The 24,515-nt window shown below is 42.4% G+C and overlaps 1 protein-coding gene across 3 annotated transcripts in view; it reads left to right on the forward strand.

Annotated features, from left to right (window-relative positions):
- Positions 1 to 24,515, forward strand: part of MARK1 (microtubule affinity regulating kinase 1) — a 95,688-nt gene that overhangs the window by 68,495 nt on the left and 2,678 nt on the right. The window contains exons 10-17 of one of the 3 annotated variants that reach the window (XM_034667205.1): positions 1,462 to 1,561; positions 2,637 to 2,749; positions 5,471 to 5,624; positions 5,923 to 6,116; positions 12,425 to 12,525; positions 13,820 to 13,984; positions 14,966 to 15,217; positions 21,419 to 21,463. In XM_034667205.1, the coding sequence (XP_034523096.1) occupies positions 1,462 to 1,561; positions 2,637 to 2,749; positions 5,471 to 5,624; positions 5,923 to 6,116; positions 12,425 to 12,525; positions 13,820 to 13,984; positions 14,966 to 15,217; positions 21,419 to 21,463 (1,124 nt within the window). The remainder of the gene's footprint in view (positions 1 to 1,461; positions 1,562 to 2,636; positions 2,750 to 5,470; positions 5,625 to 5,922; positions 6,117 to 12,424; positions 12,526 to 13,819; positions 13,985 to 14,965; positions 15,218 to 21,418; positions 21,464 to 24,515) is intronic. The other 2 variants (XM_034667207.1, XM_034667206.1) reach the window with 2 other exon arrangements.

Below are 24,515 nucleotides of genomic sequence, written 5' to 3' on the forward strand. Positions count from 1 at the left end.
GACAGCAGATCTCTGGAACTTGTTCCCTTGCATGAGAGAGACTCTGTACCATAGAACAGCTCCCTGTTGCTTCCTCTCCCGGCCCCTGGCTAACACCATTCTACTGCCCATTTCTAGGAGTTTGATTACTTTAGATACCCTCATATAATGATTATCTGTCCTTTTGTGGCTGCCTTATTTCACTGAGAAATGTCCTCCAGTTTCGTCCACATACAGCATATGGATTGCCTTCTTTTTAAGGCTAACGTTCCACTGATAATTTTCTCTGCGTTCATCCACGGGGCATGTAGGTGGTTCCTCATCTTGGCTATTGTGAGTAATGTTGCGATGAACATGGGTGTGCAAATGCCTTTCGAGATCCTGTTTCAGCTCTTTTGGATATATACCCAGAGATGGAATTACTGGATCATAGATATGGCTCCACCACTGAATGTTTGGAGGAGCCTCCGTACTGTTTACCGTAGCAGCAACACCGTTTCACAGTCACCCCAACAGTGCACGAGGGGTCTGGGTTCTCAGCGTGCTCACCCATGCTTGTTATTTTCATCATTTTTGATGGTAGCCATCCTAACAGGTACGAGATAATACCTCGTCTTAGTTTTTATTTCCCTGATGATTAGTGATGTTAGCATCTTTTCATATGTTTGTTGGCCCTTGGTATATATTCTTTTGGAGAAATATCTGTTCAAGTCCTTTGCCCTTTTTTTAATCAGGTAGTTTTTGTTGTTACTGAGTTGTAGGATTTCCTGTACATATTGTGGATATTAACTCCTCTCTCAGATACACGGTTGTGAATATTTTCCCACTCCCTAGGATGCCCGCAAAGGGTTGCCTTTTAACAGCCCAGGACTGACTCCTGTTTTACAGCCTCACTTAAATTTGACTCTGGTAATTCACACCAGTCCCTGTCTTCATCCTGATTCTTGCTCATCCCTGACTCGAGGCTTCCGTTTTGACCATTCTGCCCTTCCACATTCTCCGAGCTATCTTTACTGACTAACCCTGACTTCCGCCCCCCATGAGCCCTGCTTTCCTAATGTCTTAACAAATGGTGATTTTAAAATACAGGTGTATGTATATTTGGTAAAAGACCAGGAAAAAGGGACAGTCTCTTCTAAATAAATGTAATACAGTGAAGGAGAGGTTGAAATCAGTAGGTCCTTAGTTAAAACTTTGAAATGAGAAAATATTCCTTTTAGAGGCCTATGGGAAGCAAGTTATTCTGAGTGGATACATTTGGGGAGTGTGCGGGATGTTAGTTGTAGTTGTCGTAAAACGTGTAAGTGTGTCCCAAAGTCCTACACCTCTTGGCCTACTCATCCAACTGGAAACTAACTTTAGGTAGAAAACATCATGGTTCTTGTTGCGTGAACCAGTAAATTTCACATTTCCTAAAATAGAGCTAAAATAAGTGGTGGAATGTTCTGATTGGCCAAACATAATGTAAAGTTTATTTCCTAGCAAATAATGAAAGATCGGTGGATGAATGTTGGTCACGAGGAAGAAGAGCTAAAGCCGTATGCTGAGCCTGAACCAGATTTCAATGACACGAAAAGAATAGGTAAGTATTTAAACACTGTGAGATGTGCTGGCCCTCTACTATAAGAGACCTGTAGTCAACCAAAGTAATGTTTAAAAATATAAATAGGAAACAATTTTTATTTGAAAAATACTTGCATTGTCATCTTTTCTTTCCATCAGTATACACCAAACATTACAAATTTCGAGTTTTCTGCATGTATATTACAATCTAATTCAGTTGTTGGCAACAGTAATATAAAAATTAAAATAATGTAGATGAGCCTCATTCTTTTCTTTCAGCAATCCCTAACAGGAGGGGTGACTGTTTAAGTATCAGCACTGATCAGACTGATAAGTATCAGCAACACATATCATGTATTTTACCGAAAACACGGAGGCACTTGAGCTGAAGGGGTGAACACTTTGGCTCTCCCTTTCGATTTTCCAGTGTCTCGGTAGGGTGCTTCCTCCCACACCCAGCCGGCGCTCTGCTTCCAACCTGTTCTCTGCATTTCTCTCTCTGTTACCAAAGCCATCACAGACTCACCACTGAGTCATCTCCGCTGTGCCCCTCTCTGACTTGAGAGCAGAGGGACCGGGATGGCGGGGGAGGGGGAGTGCTTGCTATTCTCGGGTGTTTGGAATCCAATCAGAACAACTGTGGAACTCAAGCCTTCCAAAGAAGAGTCAACCTGCCTTCAGATCAGAAAGCAGAAATTGTTGAGAGATGAGAGAAACCGCTCCATGCGTGGCTGAGAGTGTGTTAAGAGATAGAGAAAGAGAGAGAAGGGACTTTGTGTGTGTCACAGATAGTGTGTCTCTGGCTGGACAAAGGCATTCAACTCAGGAACGTGTTAGGTGCTGAGAAGCGGACTAGGCGCTTGAGTGTGGTCCCGTGATTCAGAGAGTGTCTGCGTGAAAAATTGTCACGTATAGGATCAAAATATGCAGTATCTGTATATTAATAATCCAGAAGTTTTTATAGTTAATGTTACACTTTAACATTTCAGAATTTAGTTTTCATATTTTTATCTTGGTAAACTTGCTTACGTTTGTTGGTTTGTTTACGAAAATAAACCCATTTTCAGAAAATCTGCTTTTTTTTTTATTTCTAGACATCATGGTCACCATGGGTTTTGCACGAGATGAGATTAATGACGCCTTAATAAATCAAAAATATGACGAAGTTATGGCTACTTACATTCTTTTAGGTAGAAAACCACCTGAAGTAAGTTCTTTACCTTTTTAGATTGATGTTCATTATTTCTTGAGACAAGTGACAGCTAAGATAAAATCTTAGCACCTTTATTCTGTGTGGTATCAAAAATAATGTGAAGACCCTAACATTCTTACTTTTAGAATTCATACTCAAGATGTTAGGTTACAAACTGGTTTCATTTCCAAATACCAGGGGAGATTCTTCTAGGAAAGAGCAGACCAAGTGCCTTGCTTAGCTCTGAGGCTAGACGCACAGTCTAGTCATTGAGATGAGTTCTCCTAGATTTGTGTCTCCAAAAGCAGCAGGCCTGCCAAGGGTAACGTGGTCATTCTGGGTGTACAGAAAACACAGTGACCGAAACAGAGAAAGGGGCGACATGTATCTAAACGTAACATAAAACATACATCTGAAGTGATTTAAAAAGATGGAAGTAGGAAAAGGCTGTGTGGTGATATTTTGCCTTGGAGAACATCAGGTGGCTCTGATACTAGCAGTTGGGAACTCTCAAGGCCAGGAGAGATCTATAGTAAGGAGATAGATTCAGGAAAACACTGTGTACAGATGGTGGTTGAACCATAAAAGCAAATGATCCTTTGGGACAGCAAATATAAAGGTATAAATTGAGAGTCAAGAACAGAGCCGAGCACGTGGACAGTTTGTTAACAATTAGACATCTGTGGGAGGCATTTTATAGAATAGGCTGAAATTATTTTTAATTGGATAGTAACTGTTAGTGAAGCAGTACATTCAGCTGACATTCACTGAATCTGTTCTGTCCTGGAAACGATGCTGTGGACTGTGACCAGGGAGATGAGAACGTCTGTGCTCTCGAGGAGCCCTGGGTCTGGAGGAGAGAGGCGCAGGCAGCAGTGTGCCTGGGCAGGGCAGGCACGGGGGACTGGGACACAGAGGAGGACAGGCGCCCACAGCAGGTAGATTCAGCAGGACATGGTAACCTGTTGAAAGGAGGATGAGAGAGACCCTCAGGTTTCTAGCATGGGTGACTGGTTTTGTAAGGTGTATTTGGCAGGATGTGAAAAGAGTGGATTTCAAGGGGAAGATGGGAAGTTCGTTCTGTTTGTTGTAGTTGAACTTGAGATTCCTGTTGGGTGGAGCCGTTCAGGATACACAGGTCTGGCTTGGAGGCAGTGACTCAAGCAGCACTGGTAGGTTTGGGAGCTGTCATCAGAGGAGCGCACACACCTGCAGCTGTTCTAAGGACTTCACTCGCTAATTCATCTGACCCTCTCTGGCCCTACCAAGTGGGTACCGTTATTCCAGAGGACAACAGGAGTCTCAGTGGAGGCACTAATAGTCAGAGAAGTTATATCAAAGAAGCCAAATCAAAAGAATTTTAAGAAGTGGGAAATAGTACAAATGATTATTTCTAAAGTCTTTGACCTGTTTCTACTTAGCTTTTAGATTTCACTCCTGAGATCTTTAATTTTCCTATTAATTTAAACATAAAGGAGGCACTAGCATTACAAGTATAGAACCCAGCCCAAGTGTGAATTAAAATGAAGCTTGAATTGTGTGGAGTATAAACTAATGAGGCTACTCTAAGTAGGAAGGGCCCGAACTTTGGAGCCAGGTCCACCGGGTTTGAGTCCCCGCCCCTCCTCCATCCCAGCGCAGCCGCGGACGGACGGTGCTTCTCAGGCTCGTCCCTTCATTCCTGTGTACTTCGGATCCCTGGTCCATGAAATGCGGATAATCACAGTACTTAGCTCTGAGGGTCATTGGGAAGGTTGAATGAATTGATACTTCCACAGTGCTTACAACAGTTCCTGGCACATTACTGTGTGCTCTGTGTTCTCTATTACCAGTTTCATCATCAGTATTACTTTGCTTTTTGCCATTAGTATCTTTACACATGAATTTAGATTTCCCATTGGGATGCCAGTGATTCAGTGAGAAGTTTGCCAGCACAAACGTCTTTTGTGTTACAAGGAGAAGGGGTAGTGTATCAACCCCCGATTTACCATGCTTATCTAAATAGATGCAGTTTCTTAATCAGAGCCAGTAAACCAAATTTTGCACTGTAAATATGGTAGAAAATGTGTGTGTGGAGTTAAAATTTTAGATTTTATCCTAAGTTTGAATACCGGCTATGCCTGAGTTTGAATCCCAAAGATGTCCCTCGATTCTCTTCACTGTAGGTTTTCCATCTGTAAAGTTGAGGTTAATAACTGCATTGTTGTCGTGACTAAACGAAGGAACGTCTAGAGAGAGCTTACTTAGCAGGGGTGCCTCTTATATAATAACCTTTCAGTAATTGGTAGCTATTATTTGGTGTTTGGACTAAACTGAGGATCCAAAGCCATTTGTACGGGATCGCAGAAGAGTGCGTGCACTCATGGAAGCAGATAGCCACTTCCTTCCCTCCCTGGTCGCCGCCAACTTGCGGTTTCGTTCTGATGACTCTTTGTGTGGCTTGGAATAGATTAGAACGTCAATCAAGAGTGCATATTGTTTGCATGAACATTTTTATTTTAAAATCTTTGTGCAGGGGCGCCTGGGTGGCTCATTCAGTTAAGCGTCTGCCTTCAGCTCAGGTCATGATCCTGGGGTCCTGGGATCCAGTCCAGAGTTGGGCTCCCTGCTCAGCGGGGAGTCTGCTTCTCCCTCTCCTTTGCCCCTTCCCATCCCCCACCCCCCACTCGTGCTCTCTCGCTCACTCTCTCTCTCTCAGATAAATAAATTAAATCTTTGTGTGCTGTCTTCTTATAGTTTGAAGGCGGTGAATCGTTGTCCAGCGGAAGCTTGTGTCAGAGGTCACGGCCCAGCAGTGACCTGAACAACAGCAGCCTTCAGTCCCCTGCCCACCTGAAGGTCCAGCGGAGCATCTCCGCAAACCAGAAGCAGCGGCGTTTCAGTGATCACGGTGGGAAAGTCCAATAAGTGAAAAGACAGCCCAGTCCTGCCCGAACTTGTGTTTACTGACCATTACACATTCACGTCTTTATGTGCTTGTGACATCTGGTATCACAGATTTATATTATTGCATGATTAATATAATCCCCTTTTCAGGGACTGACCTAATTTTTGTAATCAAACAGTTTAATGTTAGTTCCAGTTATAAAATATGCAAATAAAGATATTTTTAATTTAGAGTTTTTGTTTGTGAAGAGAAACTGTGTCAGTTGACTTTCTGCTAATTACACTCTGTAATTTTATTATAGCTGGTCCATCCATTCCCCCGGCTGTATCATATACCAAAAGGCCTCAGGCCAACAGCGTGGAAAGTGAACAGAAAGAGGAGTGGGACAAAGACCTAGCTCGTAAACTTGGCAGCACAACGGTTGGATCAAAGAGCGAGATGACTGCGAGCCCTCTTGTGGGGCCAGAAAGGAAAAAATCTTCAACGATTCCGAGTGTGAGTAAATAGTCCGGCATCTCGCAGTTTGTTGTGGTTATATGTTGTCAGATTTGTTTTTTGTACAGTCTTTGAAAAACTTTATATCCTTTTCTAAAAACACATTTCAACATTTTAGAGTGAGTCATGCAGTTAAATAACATGCAAAGGAGGCCAAGCTTCTCATGGTTGCATTTTAAGAACAAAAATATAAAATATGAATTCTTAAAATAACACTTACCTCAAAATAAGGTTTAAAAACCTCACTATAAAATGGTACATTAAACTTTCCTGCCTCATTTTCCCTGTTTGTAATATTTACTTAAAACTATAGTGGTAAGTGGCTCAATGAAGGCAGACTCCATTAGTGATAAATTTATAAAGTTAGCTCACATTATTCACTTAAAACAGCAGGTTTGTAGGGGTGCCCGGATGGTTCAGTTGGTTGGGCATCTGACTCTTGATTTCGGCTCAGATCATGATCTCCAAGTCCTGGGATCGCACCCCACATCGGGCTCCCTGCTCAGCGGGGAGTCTGCTTGCTCTCTCTCCCTCTGCCTCTTCTACTCGTGCTCTTTCTCCCTCTCTCTCTAAAATAATAAATCTTAAACATAAAAACAAAAACCCACCAAATCGTAGAAGTTATATAATGGGAACTAGAAGATAGATTGAAGCGTTCTCTTGTAAGACAGAAGGAAAGAATAAAGAAAAATATAAAAGAAAACTGAGATGTACTAAGGGTAGAAGTAGAATTGGAAACATCTAGATAATAGGAGTTTAGAAGTGGAAGTGGAAGAAATATTTGAAGAAATAATAACAAGGAAAAATGAAAAAACAGTATTAGAAAGACTCAGGGAGGCATGTGGGTGACTCAGTCGGTTAAGCATCAAGTGTTGATTTCAGCTCAGATCATGATCTTAAGGTCACGAGATCAAGCCCTGCATCTGGCTCTGCTCAGTGGGGAGTCTGCTTGGGATTCTCTCTCCCTCTGCCCCTCCCCACCTCGCTCACTCATTCTCTCAAATAAATAAATAAATAAGACTCAGAAAGCCAGAAGGAAAATCTACCCCTGCACTCCTTAAAGTGGAACATATACACACCAAAAACAAAGTGAAAACTTCTAGAAAGTTCCCAGGATGAGACAGCAGATGACCTTAACAGGAACAAAATTCAGACTGACCTCAAATTTCTCAACAGTAGCGTGGATTCAGGGAGATAAGTGAACAGTGTTTTTTAAGTACTAAAAGAAAATCACATTGAACCCAGAATTTTACATCTAGCCTAACTGTCATTTAAATGTTAAGGTACGATAAGCATATTCTTAGGCATAAAATATGTCCACGGCCTTGTTACATAGGGACCCATTTGTTAACACTGTATGGTTTGAGGACACTGCGCTCTTGTAGGAAGAGAAGTGGACCTGGAGTGGTGCCGTAAAACATAGTTGAAAGTGATCAGGTAACTTATTCAGGTGTGTATCTGGTAGCATTCACACAAACAAAGAAAAAAACAATGAAAATTCAGAACCGGCGTACTGGACACTATCCAGGAAGTAGGGATGGGGTGAAGGTTTCCTAAGCAAACATGAGTTCAGGGACTTAGGGGCAAACAACGTAAGAATAAACATAGAATTTATAACTTTTAAACCAAGAGAAGAAAAAAAAATTGAGCCTATGGAAAGTAGGAAAATAGAAGAAAAGGAAAAAAATACCAGAAAGCCTAACACAACCTTAATTGCAAGTGATTTAAACTCCCGAGCACACACTGTTTTATGTACTTCATTGAAAATGTATCTTTTTAAAATACGTGATTTGATTATCGCCTCCTAGACTCCAAAATGGGTGTACATGCCCATTTTCAGAACTGTTAAGTGTAACCCCTTTACCTGCCAACTGATCTGTTTGGAAATGATTTAACTTTCATAGTGTCTAAGACATCAATTTTCCTAGGAGGCCATCATTTTCCTTTATCTAAACATTAGCCAGAGGACAATTTCTGGAGCGTCGTCACCCCGCAACACAGAAAGAAAGAATTTGGTCCCCTATTTTCTGCCACTTGCTATAGCAAGCTGTCCTTCATCTCAGGCTGATCTTATCTTCCCACGGATTTACTCCGCTGCCTATTTCCAGTCTTTATGTGGTGCTCTTGTCTGAAGGTCCCCCCTGACATTATGAAAATGCCATTTCTCCAGATCATTTCAAGCCCCGTCTCCTGGGTCCAGCCTCCTGTGACTGAAGGCTCCAGATCTCATCAGTCTTTCTGATTGTTGTATCACGTCATTTAGCCCTTAGTTGTACGCTGTCTTGTGTCATCTGCTGTTGCTTCCCCGTGTAAACCTTATCTCCCCTTACTTATAATCTCCTGTTGTATGTTGACACGGTGGCTTCCTCAGAATCATTAGTGCTGAGGCACTTCGTGGCTATTCCAAGCATATTTATTAATTTAAAGAAGGCATAAAAACTAAGACATTGGTTTAAATTCCAATTAATCATGCCACACGTATTAATCATCTTTAAGAAAAAAAAATAAGCCAGAAGATTCTGGTAGAGAAATTTTGTTCTGAGCCACTTAGTACTAAATTTATCTCAATTTACTGTATTAATTTTGACAATGTGAGAAACCAAAATAATATATCTTGTATAATTTTAACAGTTCAGAAGTGTCTCAAGTAAAATTAATAGCTTACCCTTTCCTATCCCTTACCTTCTATTCTCAGCTTTCAGTATAACTAGTGTTATCATTTGGGATGAATTCCTTTATAGGTTTTCCTTTTTAAAGAAAACATAAATGAATATATACGTACATACAGGATTTATATTTTTATAAAAATGAGATCATGCTATAGCTGTTACATCTTAATTTTTCTCACTTAAAATATTATCGGGTCCTTTTACATCAGAACACTTAGATCTATAATCTTAAGACCTGCACATTATTTCATCTGTATTAGTAGACACGTGTATCGTAATTTTTGAGGTATTTATGGGGTATTCCGAGTTTGCAGTTTTTCAGAATATTCATTCTTGCACACTTAGGTTATTCTTGTATTTCTGTTATGCACATTCTCAGAAGTTTGGTTTCTGAGTGACATGTTTAACCTCAGGTGGCTCATCCCACTCCTCAGTTTGTGTGGCCCATGGTCCCCCGAGTGTGTAAGCCTCCATCCTCACTCACATCCCCGCTCCGGGGCCCCAGCGCTAATGTGTGCTAATGGACGCTCCCAGCTATGCGTGTATCCTTGGAATATGCACATTTAAATTTTTAATAAATACTGCTGGGGCAATTTTAATGGTTGGAATAATTAGAGAGTAATTATATCTCCACGAGCTCATCAACAACTGGATATTATCGATCTTTAAAATCTTTGCCTGAAGGGCAAAAACCAAAAAAGTATATCCTTTTGTTTTTAATTTGCATTTCCCAGACTACAGGTGACATTGATGGCGTGGCCCGCAGAGCGTAAAATATTTGTCGTTTGACTCCTCACAGAAAGAGTTTGCTGACCCCAAACTACAAAAGCCAAATACACAGCTTTAATCCCTTTTCTTTGAGGTAGTGTTCAGAAGGAAGGAACTTGAGCACTTTATAATCCAGGCTCTGTCATATTATAAAATATTGATTGAAAAAATAGACATTTTACCAGTGACTCTATTACTTGTCTATAAATGGAGAATAATAGAAAATATGTAATCCACTCAAATGGCATGTTATGGCTTTTCAGTTTTAAGTTTTTATTTAAATCCCAGTTAGTTAACGTACAGTGAGTGTAGTACTAGTTTCAGGTGTGCGATGGAGTGATTCAGCACTTCCATACGTCACCCGGGGCTCCTCACAAGTGCCCTCCTGAATCCCCATTACCTGTTTCACCGAACCCCCCTCCACCTCCCCTCTGGTGGCTTTTTACTTTCTGATGGAAAAATAAACAATACCCTTAAGATGCATACATAACTTAGTAGGTGATACAGCTTAACAGTGTTTTTAATGTTTATAAAATCAGGAGCCTTTTTAAACCAATAGTAAAAGCTCTTACTTGTACGTAGGATTCTGTTGACAGTATGACTTAACATTAGCCTACCATGTGACTTAAGGGTGATGTTGAGAGTGCGGGGGGCGTGGGGCAGTTCTGAGGTAAGTAGTTAACTAGATATCATGGTTGGTGAAATTTGTTGGTGGTCGGAATCATCTGTTTTACTGTTCGTCACCCACAACATTACAGACTCTAAATGATGGGAGTGTTTCTATTTGTGAGAGACCTTAGTCTTTCTTCAGTAATATGCAGGAAGAGCAAGCTTACCATTTTTCCCTTCAAGAAATTCCCATCCAAAGATTTTGCATGTAGGAGTTAATGGTAAGCTCTTGGCTAGCCTAGAAACTCGGAAGCCAAGTGGTGAGTTTTAAAGATGCAAATATGTTATGCTATTCTTTCATCAAAAAGACAATAAAACTTGTTAATTTGTTTTTCAATATTATTTATCACATGTAAATAATACAAGATATAAAATGTTGCATCCTGTAAAAAATACTATTAATCACCTTTTTTTAAAAAACAAGAAAAAGGAGATACTGGTTCTTTCAGGGAGACTCAAAGGCTGAGAATGTTATAATGATTGTAATATAAAACATTTTCATAAAAATTATAATGTAACTATATAAAATGCAGTCACTTTAGTACAACCCAGAGAAGTTGTCTACACAGGGCTGGCTTCTTGGGAAATGCAGAAAAGTATGCATATCCACTTTAGGGAAGTTGCCAAGCTGAGAGTTCAGGGGCCTGCAAGGGTGGTTTTAGATCTAGGCCCCAAATCCTAAGCAGACAGAGCCTCACTGAAGGTCGACTCTAAAAGTTAATTTTACAGATGCATGTCTGTCACAGGGGGTCAGTGAGACTGTGTTTCTGTAACTTTTGCATGATCGTGTCCTCAGTTTCCCCGGGGGGGCTGCTCCACCTGCGTGTCACTGGCATCCAGGGGACCAAGGGGAGGGAGGTGGCGCGTGAGGACGGTGAACCCAGAAGGCACGGTCTTGAAGGAGAAACTGGTCGCACCCATCACACTTTGAGAAGCAAATGGCCAGAAACAGTTGACCAGGAATTTGTTCACGGTTAGGTTACTCATAGAACAATTTTAGCCAAAACGATGTAATCATCAAAAGGAAAGGTTCTTTAAGAACTTAACACAAGCTAGTTGCATAATGGATCTCTCCATAATGAAAGCGACTTCTTTGCCTTCACTTATCGTGGACCGTGTCTTACCTAAAAAATGTTCTTAATAATTTTACTCTGTTCTGCTACATACTTTTATAGTTTTTATTTTGTGTTCTTTATGTAAATGGTGAAAAATTCCTTCCACCCAGGAATCTGTGCCATTGAAAAGTTTGAAATCTGCACTTAAATAATTTTGTTGATATGAGGCTTTTTCAAAACCTCTCCAAACTTAGTTGAGACATATATCTATTAACTTTCTAACTGTTATGATTAAACAAATTTTAAGCTAGTTATGTATTTTAGAGAACAGGGAAAGCCAGATTAGCCAGGAGTAGGGAATTTTTTTTTCTATTGGAGTAAGGATCAAACAGAAGAGCATGTATCCCTTTTGGAAATCATTCCTGTATAGTTTAGTACTAGTAACTGGTCAGGACTTCGGCAGGCACGACGACAGGGGTTACAGATCAGTGGTTGTGTGCGTGATAAGGAGATGCTGTTCCTCTTTGCTTATTCTCTTTGCGCCAGAGCTGCTCAGCCTTGGCTCGCCTCCTGGCTAAGACCCGCAGTGAGGGCATATTCTGGGGCACTGCACGCCCTCTGTGGGTGGCCGCGGCAGGGCATGCCTTTGACCCGGGAGACTTCATCTCCTTAAAGTTACCGTGGGCTCTGGGGGTTCCCTGAGCAGGGGAGGACTGGCAGCCTGCAGGCTTGCGGGGGCCACCACTGTCACTGCCGCAGGTTTCCGGTCTGTGGTCATATTTCTTGTGGAGTTGTCCCCTGTTCCTGGTCCCATAGAGCTGCCTGTCCCACTCCCCCACCCTTCTCCCTAGCGCCTTACAGAGGAGAGAATAAAAACCCAGCTTTCTTGTTGCTTCCAAACAACTGTTTGCTGCTGCAGGACAACAAGCTAAACTGTCATGAGCTTGTCACGCTTTGCCTGTCACTCCTGCCATCTAACTGAGAGAGAGAGGTGTGAGATTGAGCCTGTTCCTGTAAGGTTCTGATAAAGGAAAATTGTACCGTAGATTTTTTTTTTCGAATTCCTTTGCAGCTTAAATTCATTTCTTTGACTTCCCATGACTATGGTTAGAATTTTCAGATGGATTTTTTTTTTTCCTTCTTAAAGAGCAATGTATATCCTGGAGGTAGCATGGCAAGAAGGAACACATACGTCTGTGAAAGGACTACAGATCGGTACGCGGCATTGCAGAATGGAAAAGACAGCAGGTAACTGTCACCGTGCCATGTGGTGCCCCCTTCGTTGTCACCATGCATTACTGCTCTTGCTAAAACACCTGTAGCTGCTGGGTCAAGAGCAAAGGGACTACTGGAGGGTACAGTTGCAACAACCACTCTTACTAAGGCATCTCCCCTTTTGTACCAGAATGGAAGGATGGGAGCGTACTTTGGGAAAACAGGAGGTAAATCTCTTAACCCGAGAATTGCTGCATAAAATCTGATAGTAAATATTTCCCTGTAACAAACAAAGCAGATTATACCTTCCTAATCTGATCTTAATTTGAGTCTTACTATATACCTGCTGCCTCCTTTTTATCTTTTGCTTTACTTTTTTTTTTTAGCCTTCACTTCTTACCCTTCCCCCTCCCATCAAGCCGTTATTGTATCCAAACCATGAAGGTTTTATTTTCCTTCCTCTAAAGAAATGTGGCCATCTTAACTGATCACTGAAAACCATGGAATTCTCAACATGTTTTCTTTTAAATAATGGCAAATCATATTATTTTTATTATTTTAAAAAATTAGTTGCTTTTCATCATGAGTTGTAACGGCTCTTCATCCAGATAGTACAAAAGGGCAGGGAGCCTGTTGTCATAAAATTCTGTTCTTAGCTCCATCCTTCTTCATGTCAGTGGACTGGACAGACTGTGCTTAACATTTGTTTCCTCCCAGTTAATAGACATACAGTAAGTGTTATTATAAGGCTACAAAGGGAAATGTGTCTTCTTCGGATATAAGATCCTTTAGGCTAGAAAAGGACTTGGGGATTGATTTCTGACTTTATTACTTTTCCTATACCAAGTCTTGATCTGCAGCTCCTTTAACCTACAGCTGTTAACCTATTGATTAATAATACGAGCTGGAAGTGTTTTGAGGATGTTTCCAGAGACAGTATTTTTGTTGTAATTATGAATTCTTATTGTATAAGGGACAATAAACCACAGCAACACATTACACTAAACTGTGACTTTTAGAAAGTGAAAAAGGTCTCCGATCATAGAAGTAATTTCATACCTTCTCAGGTTCACATTTTATAGAGCAAACGTGTACAGGATCTTTTCCGTGGAAGGTGGTGGTAAATTCAGTCTGTACATTTTTTGGCAAGAATACTGGTTTGTTAGTCACTAATAATGCCACGAATGTTGATTTCTTCTACGTGTCTCAGTCATGAAAGGTGTAGTCAACTGAGATTTTTAAAAATCATTTTCTTAAATTTTAGTAAACTGCAATTTCTTTTCTCTTTTACATTTCTATGGTCTTCTCAACTGTTCTCTGTCGAAAGCCTTACGGAGATGTCCGCAAGTAGCATATCTTCTGCAGGCTCTGCTGTGGCTTCCGCTGTCCCTTCAGCACGACCCCGCCACCAGAAGTCCATGTCCACTTCTGGCCATCCTATTAAAGTTACACTGCCAACCATTAAAGACGGCTCTGAAGCTTACCGGCCCGGGTAACGTGCTGGGTGCATTTCATTTAAGAACGTAGCACCATATAAAAATACGTGATAAGCACCATCACATCAAGCGCTTCCTGAGAAGATTCAGTTTGTAGCAGAGGGGAAAGTCGAATTGTAACATACACACGCCACACCCTACCTGTTTTCAAAAATGTTGCGTGTGATTTAAATCATTTTCTAGAGGAATTTTCTTTAAGGATTTTGTTTTAAATCCATCCATAAAGGATTGCTGTCCAATTTGTCATTCAGGTAAATCGAATTTTTTACGGTGTAAAAACAAAAATACATGAGATTGGGAATGGAGACCTCTGGGTAACCCTGGCTGCTGCAGTTACTTTTTTTTTTTTTTTTTTTTAATGAAATTGGCCTTTTCGTTTCTCTATCAGGGAAACAGATGATCTCAAAGAACCCTTTTAGGTTTGAAAGGATGTGCCCCAGTATCTGTTAGGATTTCTCAAATTCAGGAGCACGGTTAGTTAAAGGCTTGTTACGTCAGTGATGTCACGGAGCATCGTGCGTCCACGAGGCCTGCGCTGTGTAAACGCGACGTGATTCCATTCAGATGCTTTTTGATGAGTAACAGCATTCATGTCCCTCATGCCGAATGGTTTAAATTAAGAGAATAGTAAAAAATATAAGCGCAGCACCTCCGGTTTGGCATTCCTGATTCTGAAGAGTGTTTGTATCCCTGTTTCAATAACTTCTTAATTTTTAATAACTGTATTTCTGTAGAAGGCATTTCGTTTCGAACTGAAATGTTATCCCTCTCCATACAGTGATACCCTACATACGGTTGGTTACCCCCATGCATCTCGAGTGGGGGCAGGTCAAGTAGGGCCTAGGAAAGGTAGCCCTGGCAAGTTTTTGGTAGTTTTTATTTTTTGTTTTGTGTTGTTTTGTTTGGGTAGTGTTTCGAATGAGCGGAAGCTTTCTCTGCCATTGTTCTGAATCACGCGTCTGAATTTGTCCCTGCAGCGCGACGCAGAGAGTGCCTGCTGCCTCCCCGTCTGCTCACAGTATTAGCACCGCCACCCCTGACCGCACCCGCTTCCCCCGGGGGAGCTCCAGCCGCAGCACTTTCCACGGGGAGCAGCTCCGGGAGCGCCGCAGCGCCGCCTACAACGGGCCCCCCGCATCCCCTTCCCACGAAACGGGCGCCTTCGCACATGCCAGGAGGGGAACGTCAACGGGTATAATAAGCAAAATAACATCCAAATTCGTTCGCAGGTCAGTACCAACGTACGGTGGTTTTTATCTTTGCGGTGATTTTCCAAAATGGTTTCATGTCATTTTACGGAAGTTTGAAGAAGAAAATCAAGGAGGACATGGAGTATTTTTCCCTAAGAGAGAGGAAAATGGGCAAGATAAGAGTTGTTAAATTCTGTAAAATAGAGTGGAAAGAGCAAAACTTGACCAAAAAAATGTGTTTTAACAGATTATTCCCTACTCAAAAGCCTTGATTTAGAAAAAATAAAAAAGGAAATAATGAGTTTCCATTTGTCCTTTAAATAATATTTTTTAGGAATACTTTTAAAATGCTCACTAATAATATATAGTTCACCCTTTTTTTTCTTGCTCGTGACAAGCCTCCGTACTGGAGTCATATAAGTTACTTACATAATTTAACATCATAGAAGCTTCACATCAAAACACAGCAAACACGAAATGAATACAAGTGAACTTTTAATCACATAGAATGGTGCTCTTTCTCAAAAGTGAGCTTAAACATTGATGGGAAGTTGCCGAACCCAGTGCAGGCGGCTGTCCATTCTCAGGTCCTCCTCAAAGCCTGCAAAATGCCATATGTGCAGAGCCCGGTGCCAGGCAGGACACGGATGAGTAAGACCGCATCTGTGCACTCCGACTGCTGCAGTCCCGGTAGGGCGGACGGGCCAGCCGCTGGCCGTGGTAGAACGCGGAACGCGTGCTGCAGAAGGAGCGAGGCAGCATGAGGCGGGGCCAGAGGAAGGCCCGGCTGTCCTGGGGGCGGGCGGGGAGCGCTCCTCACCTAGACTTGTTTGAGCAGGTAAGAAATTGTAGGGAGGAAATTATTACACGTGCTTTAAAAAAAACATTAAGTAAATACTTAATTGTCCAGGTGTTTAGTGTCCCTAGGATTTCAGAGTGGATGCAGAAAAGAGAAGCGGCAGCTTTAGTCTCTTGCCTTTCCTTGGAGCTATTCATGGACCAGTTTCCTCAGCATCACACAGGCAAATTTAAAACTTTAAATACTCAAGTGCAACATCAGTTTCTAACCATATCGATGGTGATGTTGTACCATCTGGGCAGCGACCATGCAGCGTGACACCTGAAGAGAGAAAGAGCCGGAAGCTCACCACAGAGTCAGCTCGACAGTTAAGCTGACTGACTGTCGGCAGGGTCCTGGTTAGATCAGCAGTAGTTTCTGCTAGGTGGAATTTGGCTGACTATTCAAAGCCCTTTTAAAAAGTAGCTATTAATTAATCATAGTTAAGCCAGGATTAATTTTGAAGTGAAGGAAAATGGTTTTGAGTTTTTTGGTTTTTTTTTTTTTTTAAAGATTTTATTTATTTATTCGACAGAGATAGAGACAGCCAGCGAGAGAGGGAACACAAGCAGGGGGAGTGGGAGAGGAAGAAGCAGGCTCATAGCAGAGGAGCCTGATGTGGGGCTCGATCCCATAACGCCAGGATCACGCTCTGAGCCAAAGGCAGACGCTTAATGACTGGCGCCCCCAGTTCTGAGTTTAAAAGCTCGATTACTAATTATACATTAAGCAGTGTGTAACATATTTCTGTTTACTTTGCAATGAAAACATAGATTCTAGAGGCAACATAGTAAAGAGCCCTGGACAGGATGTCAGGACAATGTCAGAGCAAGAAAGTGGCATGGAGGGCACCTGGGTGGCACAGCGGTTAAGCGTCTGCCTTCAGCTCAGGGTGTGATCCCGGCGTTATGGGATCGAGCCCCACATCAGGCTCCTCCACTAGGAGCCTGCTTCTTCTTCTCCCACTCCCCCTGCTTGTGTTCTCTCTCTCACTGGCTGTCTCTCTCTGTCACCATAAATAAATAAAATCTTTAAAAAAAAAAAAAAAAAAAAAGAAAGTGGCATGGAGAAGGTCTGTTGGGAGACTGGGATGGGGGATGGCTGTAGAGTCACGTAACAAATCTCAGGACCTGCTGCTTGCTGGGCGCGTGCTGGTGCCGTCGGTCCTGCCGTGAGGGACACTGAGGGAGCCCCCTTCCGAGGAGCACTTACCGTGCAGCATGGCACACCATTGAAACATTTGATCTTCCTCCTACCTTTCAAAGGAACTATTCCATCTCAGGCCATTTTTGGTTCTTTTCAGGTTCCCTTGCCTTTCCCCCTGACCTCTAAGTATCAGACTGCCCCAGGGCTCGGGCTTTGGACATGTTCTCTTCCCTGGCTGTCCTCACTCTCTTGTGATCTCATTCAGCCCGATGACCTTACATTCATTTTACGTTAACAGCTCCCAAATTTATGTCTTTAGCACAGATCTCACCTCTGAACTAGAGACTCACATAGCCAGTTGTCTACTCAACCTCTCCACACAGCTGTGTGTTAGACTCCCAGACAGACCGTGTCCAAAATCCAGCTTCCTACCCTCCTCCCCACACCAGTCCTCCCTCATTGTTCACCGTATTAGGTAATGGCGACACCTTCCTTCTAGTTCTCAGACCAAACGCCAGGTCTGCTGGCCTGTGGCATCGGCTCTGCCTTCCCACCATCTCCCGGACATAGCTTCTTCTGTCACCGAACCCACTGCTCGTCTTCCACCTGCTAACAGGTCTCCTCACTTCCTTGCTTGTCCTCTTCTGTGCTCAGCAGTGTCTGTCCCTGTTTGAAAGCCCTCAGCTTGCTTTTATCCCGCTCAGAATACAATTGAAAGCCCACACATTGGCCTCCCAGGCGCAATGTCGTCTGGTTGCGCATTTCTGCTCTGACCTCATCTTTCTCTCCCCTGCCCCTTGCTGGTCACACACCAGCCACATGGGGCAGCCGCATGTCCTCGCACACACCAGGCCCACCGTGCAGGGTTTTGTGCTTGCTGTTCCTTGTGCCTGGAACCCCCCTTCCCCCACTCCCGCATGGCTGGCTGCCTCCTCGCCTCCTTCAGGTCTTTGCTGGTGCACCTCTTCCTCCATCCCTTCTTTAAAATCACAGCCTCTTCCAGCACGCCCTGTCCCTGCTTTGTTCTTCTCCACAGCACCTAACACTACCTGAAAGACCCCCCCACCCTGCTTTACCTGTTTGCTCTCTGCTAAATCTTCTGTTGAATATTGAGTGCCTGCCATGACGCCTCACATGACATTCACACATTGATGGAATGAAGGGTTGAATAGTGTGGAAGACAAATCTTAAAAGTAAACAAATAAGGTTGTAATAAATCCTGGTAAGTGCTGCGAAGGAAGCGGGCCCTGAAGCAGAAGGTACTCTGGGGCTTAAGGCTGTTCCGAGCTGGCCTCCGAGGGGAGCCAACATGAACATTTCTAAAGTTCCCCGAGGCTTTTATCACCTTCTGAACCGTGTCACTTCATAGAGAGTTTCGGGTGGCAGCTGGGGAAGAAGAGGGCAGAGTGGAGGTTGTTTGCTATACTTTGTCAGCAGTTTGGTAGCATTTTTTTGTCTTTTAATTTTTGACATTTTAATTCTGGGTTTGGTTAGAGAAGAGAAAAAGTTCTCAGTTCTCCTCTGAGGTCACTTGTCACCACGTGAACAGCTTTGGCTTTACGAATATGTGTGTGCTCACTGCCGTGCACACAGTATTCCCTCATGTGGCCTTGTGTAGTTGGCAAGGGGGTTGTATGGGACACCACAAACGACTTAATGCAGGAAGACAAGCAAAGGGTTGGCTTCTGTACCAGGAATAACGTGTTGCATTCTTAGCGGCCGGCAGACTGGAAGTGTGGTAGATCTTCCCGTAAGTTCAGGAGGCTTGGAGAGAACCTGGAGAATTTCTCGATGTTCAGGAGCTATTCCAGCTTTATCATTTATTATTCTCACCTCAGTTCCCAGATTGTCCGTCCTTCCCACTTGTCTCTTCTTAAGCCCATCGTGGCTTTAAGCCCTGCCTTTCTCTTTCTTCTTTACCTTCCTCACTTCACCGTGCCTAACACCTGAAGAAATGGAACCCCCCACACGGGCACCCTGAGTGACCAATGCGGCCCCCGGAATGCTCCAGGGCAGGAGCCCCCAACACCCCATTTAGAACCAACTGAGTTGATGTGCCATTAAATGCCTGAAAAGAGGAAAAGAGAGGAGGTTATAGGGGGAAAAGTGAAGGAATTTGGATTGTTAAACTTCAAGAAGAGACGGATAAAAAATAATTTGGAGTTATTCATGTACTAGAAAACCATTTTTACAAAGAGGAAGCCAGTTAATAAGTTCTCCTTGGCCAGTAAAAAGGCTGTATGCTGAAATGACCAGGTGAGAGAGTTGTTTTCTGGTCTTAGGAAAGAACTTTCCAATTAGGAAAGTGATTTACACTAGAGTTCTCTATCAAGGGAGGGTGTAGACATACTATTTCAAAAGCCTTTTTAAAAAAAAAAAAACTTTTAAATAGCATTGAGAACCATTTGCTTTGGATAGTTCTGTAGAACTTCTGTATAAACTGGAGATTGTATCAGAACTTATGATTTTTTAACCATAGCTCTCTCTTATTAGGGAATAACCAGATTTGTTCAATTGAGTATATATTGCTGTGTATAAGATATTTGATCGTTTTTTGTTTTAGTTTTTTGAGTGTTAAGTGTCGGGGAGCCCTGCTACCCTGCATGTGCTGTGACGGCCAGCAGGCTTTCTGTCTCCCCAGCCGCCTCCCTCCGTGGCGGCTGGCCTATTTGAAACCATTACCAGGGAGCAGATGTTCTTCAAGTCGGTGTTTTTGTCGGCGTCCAGAAGGCAGGAACGGGGTGGGAATGACGTGACGAGTCAGTCAGTGGCTATTTCACCAGTGAGAGCCGGAGAAGTAGGGCCTCAGGCGCGTTTCATTCCTAATGCTTAGAGTTCAGCAACTGCGGAATAGGTGTCTGCTAACAGCGACTTAGAAGGCAAAACAGAAATAGGACAGAAAAGCCCCGTGAGACGCACGCCCCTTTTTATTGAAGCAACAGCAGTACTGCCCTTCTTTCCCGTTGATGGGCTGCCCTCCGGGACATCAGCGCAGCTGCCCGTGACTGACGATGTACATTTCCGTGTCTTATTTATGTCCGTGTGCTCTCCTAAGGATAGATTTGTGTAGATAACACAGAATCACTACACTTCCCAAGGAAAATATCAGTTCTTAGAAATTTAAGAAACCCCATTTGAATGTAAGAATGAATCTTATTTGTCCTTTTTGATTCAGAGAGGAAAACGGTTTTTACGCAACATGTTTGTCAAGAAAGGCCTGTAGTTAAAGACCCTAAGATGTACGAGGCGTTCCTGTTTCTAACCTCCATTCAAGTTGTAGAGCTCAGTCAGTGTAGGGATGCGGGGATGAGGAAAGTGACCCTGATTTTATTCCTATTGCGTTCACTTTACATAAATAACATGTTTCTGGAGTGGTTAAAACATTAAGAAAACATTAACTTCTGGTTTGAGTTGGTTATTTTTTCCCAGCGATATCATAGTATTTTGCTCTCACGTGCCATCTCTTAATGCATTTACACTGGTGCATAACTTGATGGTCCTGTGTCAATATTTAATTACGTTTGAAAATGACAAAGTAGTTAAAATTTTGGTAGACTTAAACAATATTAATGACGTTCAACAGAAGGACAATTAGTAGAGTTTTCCTAGTTTTATTTCACAGGTGGATATCCAGGTAAGATCAATGTTTCTGCTTAAGATTGATTTCATGTCTTTAGATTCACCTGCTTGGATAGGCTGTTGGTTTGCTGTAACGTTTTATCATGTGCATGAATCGTGAGTGTAACATTCTCTGAAGTTAATTGCTTATTTAAAAATCACTTATTTTTAGAAACACTTATATATGTTGAACTTTATTTCTAATGACAAGGTTAACTTACATATTTTCTAAATTGAGCGACTACTAGAATTACATTTAATGACAAATATAAAGTTGGATCTTGCTGCTGAAAATTATTAAATAGTTTTAACTGTAGATTGAACTTAACCAAAAGATAAATTCTGACTTTAAAATTGTGACTGGAATTGGAAGATCTGTAAAAAAAAAAAAAAAAAAAAATTCCTAAACCGTCAACCTAGCCTCTCCTCTCTGACAATACCCAGTAGACGCTCAATAACATGACAGTTACGCTGGTTACAGTGAAAACGTGCGAAGCAGTGTCAGACCGACTAGTAACAGAAAAGTGTCATGCTAGAAGTTTGCTTAACACGTTAACTTTAACCTCATTTTAGATATAGGTTTTCTTGATATATTTTTCACTCTTATCATTAAATCTCAACCTTCACTTTGTTTTGAGGGATCCAAGCGAAGGCGAAGCCAGTGGCAGAGCCGACACCTCGAGGTGAGGAGTCACTATTAACCCTTCGCTGCTAGGCCCTGTGTGTGCAAACGCGCTCTCGGAGGTCTTTCAGGACCTCATAAGTCTGAGCAGAGCTAATGACTAGAGAGTATGTGTGTTTTACGTTTTTATATCGGGATGGGTTTTCTTAATGTTGCCTAGCATTTCATGAAGTTTAAGTTAATTAACTTGAAGTTTGGGTTTTCTAAACATTATTTTGACTTGTATGCTTTGTAGAGAAGTAGCTTTCGTGTCCTATAAAATATGTCCTCGCGGAAGAATCAGTGGATTAAAATGTATTGATCCTTCTCTCCCTAAAATGATGTAACTAGAATTATTCAGCTCACAGAACACGGAGGGGACCAAGTATGTAGGAAGGTTTGATATTAGTAATATATTTCAGGTGAGTGTTCAGTTAAAGGACCACATTTTATAAGACCTTGCCCTGCCTTACTTGTTTTTTGGCGTTTGGTCGTGGTTGTGGATTCCTCCTGACAGTGGGTCTCCCACGCAAGCCCAGTCAGAGTCAGGTGGGGGGCCCCACCACCAGGGTTTGTGATGTGGGGGGGTGAGGTGCTGATGCAGCTGGTCAGGGGACCACCTTAATGACACGTTAGTACTTGTGTTCATACTAACAAACGGGAAGTTGAAGAAAGGAAGGCATTAAATTACGTGGAGTGTACGCCAGCATGAAAGGATCCCATATAAATCACAGAACCTGGACAAGCAGCTCCTCAGCAGGACAGGTGCCCCAGCTTCATTCAAGAACGATTTTTGACCAGCTGAGCACAAGCCCCAATTTAATTTCTACCTCTTAAAATTAATTAAAATATAAAACATAAGGAGCTTCAGAAATACTTTATTAAGCGTTCCTAGGTGATCTTTTTTTGCAAGCTGTGCTGTATTTATTTGGTCACAGTAGTTGAAATGTTTCTTTATTGAGTTAGGTGCCCGAGTCACCACGGTAGGCACCCAGAGGGAGGGGAGGCAGGACAAATATCTGTAACTTTCCTTCTGCCTGTGGAATAAACATGAAGGATGTTTGTTTTTAGCCTCCCCCCTCACTTAGTCGTCACTTTAGAGCCTCTTGTGTGTCATCCTGCCTTTCCACTGCATTTCCCTCTGCGACCCGTAATAGTAGAGTGAGTGCCACCGGTGGCCACTGCTCACTGCAGCTTACCTGTCTGCACTCTGTCCTTTGCATGGGGCTGCGTGTCCCTTTTGTTTGGTTGTTGGGGTTTTGTTTTCTTTTTTTCTTTTTTTTTTTCTATTTTTTTTTTTTGCTTTTTGTTTTTCAACAAATGTATTGAATGCCTACTGCCTATAACTAGCTGGTCATTCAGTTCCCACAACAGCCAGGTGAAGAGTATCCATCCTGCAACCGAAGGGACAGTAAGGAGCGGGAGGTCCTATCATGTCAGAGGTGTGGCCGGGCACGATGGTGAAAAGCTGGGGCTTTGGAGCCAGACCCCGAGGGTTTGAGCCGTGCCCTACGACTTGCCTAGCTGCCTAACCTTAGGAAGTTGCTCTAACTCTGGAGTCATTAGCGTAAAGGAGTAAATAGTGCCTGTTAGGCGCTCGGAACAGCTCCTGGCAGCTAGTAAGTGCCCAATAAATGTTCGCTGTTATAATTAGTATTAGCATTTTCAGGAACTTTCTCCAGTTAATGTCACCAGTGGTGATGCCTTTGAGATACACATAGAAAAACATCTTATATGTGCCTCTTGTCTCAAGGCCACCAGGTGACCTTGGTGGAATGGAAGCAAACCTGATTCCTGGTCTTTGCTTTTCAGCTCATTAGCACTATGACCTTAGAAAAAGTAATTTAAGTTTCCTCGCCATCAGTTCTGTTTTTAAAATGAGGGTTCAGTCACGTGTTCTCTTGGGTCCCTTTCAGCCCTGGCGTGCTGATCCCGTAACCGGAGTTGTACATGTGGTTCTGATAAATGATTCCCACGAGATCTGCTGCTCCGGGAAGCCTGTGATGCAGTGGCTTAGAGTCCGTGAGCAAAAAGGAAACGATAGAGAGGACAGTGAAGTAAACACTGTCCATATTTACCTGATAGTCTTTAGAAATTTATTTTCTCTACTTCTTCCTTTCCTGATTTTCTCAAACTTGCATAGTTTGCAGAGCTTTGGGCCCAGGTACCTGGGAATGAGGAGGAAAACGTATATATAAATGTATACATAAAAATTCATATATACAAATACATGTGTGAATATGTATTATATGATGATATAAAGTGTATATATGAATGCAAAATGTTTATGTATCAGGTTATTGGCTCTTTTCAAAGTATACCATTTTTTCTTTAAATCACATATAAGTAAGCTAGATTAACAAGTTAAAATTGCAACATCTCTATTTGGAAAATTGCTCCACAAATTTAATTACAGGGTCTTCTGAATCATAAATAATCTATTTTACCTTTCTGTGATTATTTGAAATAGGTTTTCTGGTTCTATATTATTTATGGGAGACCTACAATAAGGACAATTCAGTAAGGCTGATTCACTTAACAAACGTGTCCGTCAGCTCCCATGTTCCCAGCACAGTTCTAGAGGCCTGAGATAGACCAGCGAGCAAAACAGACAAAACTCCTTGCTCCCCTGGAGTTTACAGTCTGTGGTAGAGTCATAATAACCATAATACATAAATGAATTAAATGTTATATTGGGGGGGAAAAAAACAGTATATTAGAATGTAGCAAGTGCCATAGAGGAAAAAACCAGAGGAGGGTCTAGAGGAAAAACTAGGGAGGGTTGGCCATGCCAGGGGAGGAGCTGGGGGTGCCCGAGGATGGTCAGGGTAGACCGCAGGCAGAAGGTGAGCAGAGATCTAAAAGTAGGGAATTAGCCCTGCAGCTCCCTGAGGGAAAAACCTGAAGGCAAGAACACACCCATTGTGTTCCAGGAACAGCGTGGAGGCCAGTGTGTCTTGAGACGAGGGAGCAGGGAGGAAGGTAGTACGAGCCGAGGGGTTGGAGGGAATGAGAGCGTGGGTCACATGGAGCCTCACAGACTACGTTAAGGATGTCTTTAGCAAAGTGTTGAA

The sequence above is a fragment of the Ailuropoda melanoleuca genome, chromosome 8, assembly GCF_002007445.2.
Source record: "Ailuropoda melanoleuca isolate Jingjing chromosome 8, ASM200744v2, whole genome shotgun sequence".
NCBI lineage: Eukaryota > Metazoa > Chordata > Mammalia > Carnivora > Ursidae > Ailuropoda > Ailuropoda melanoleuca.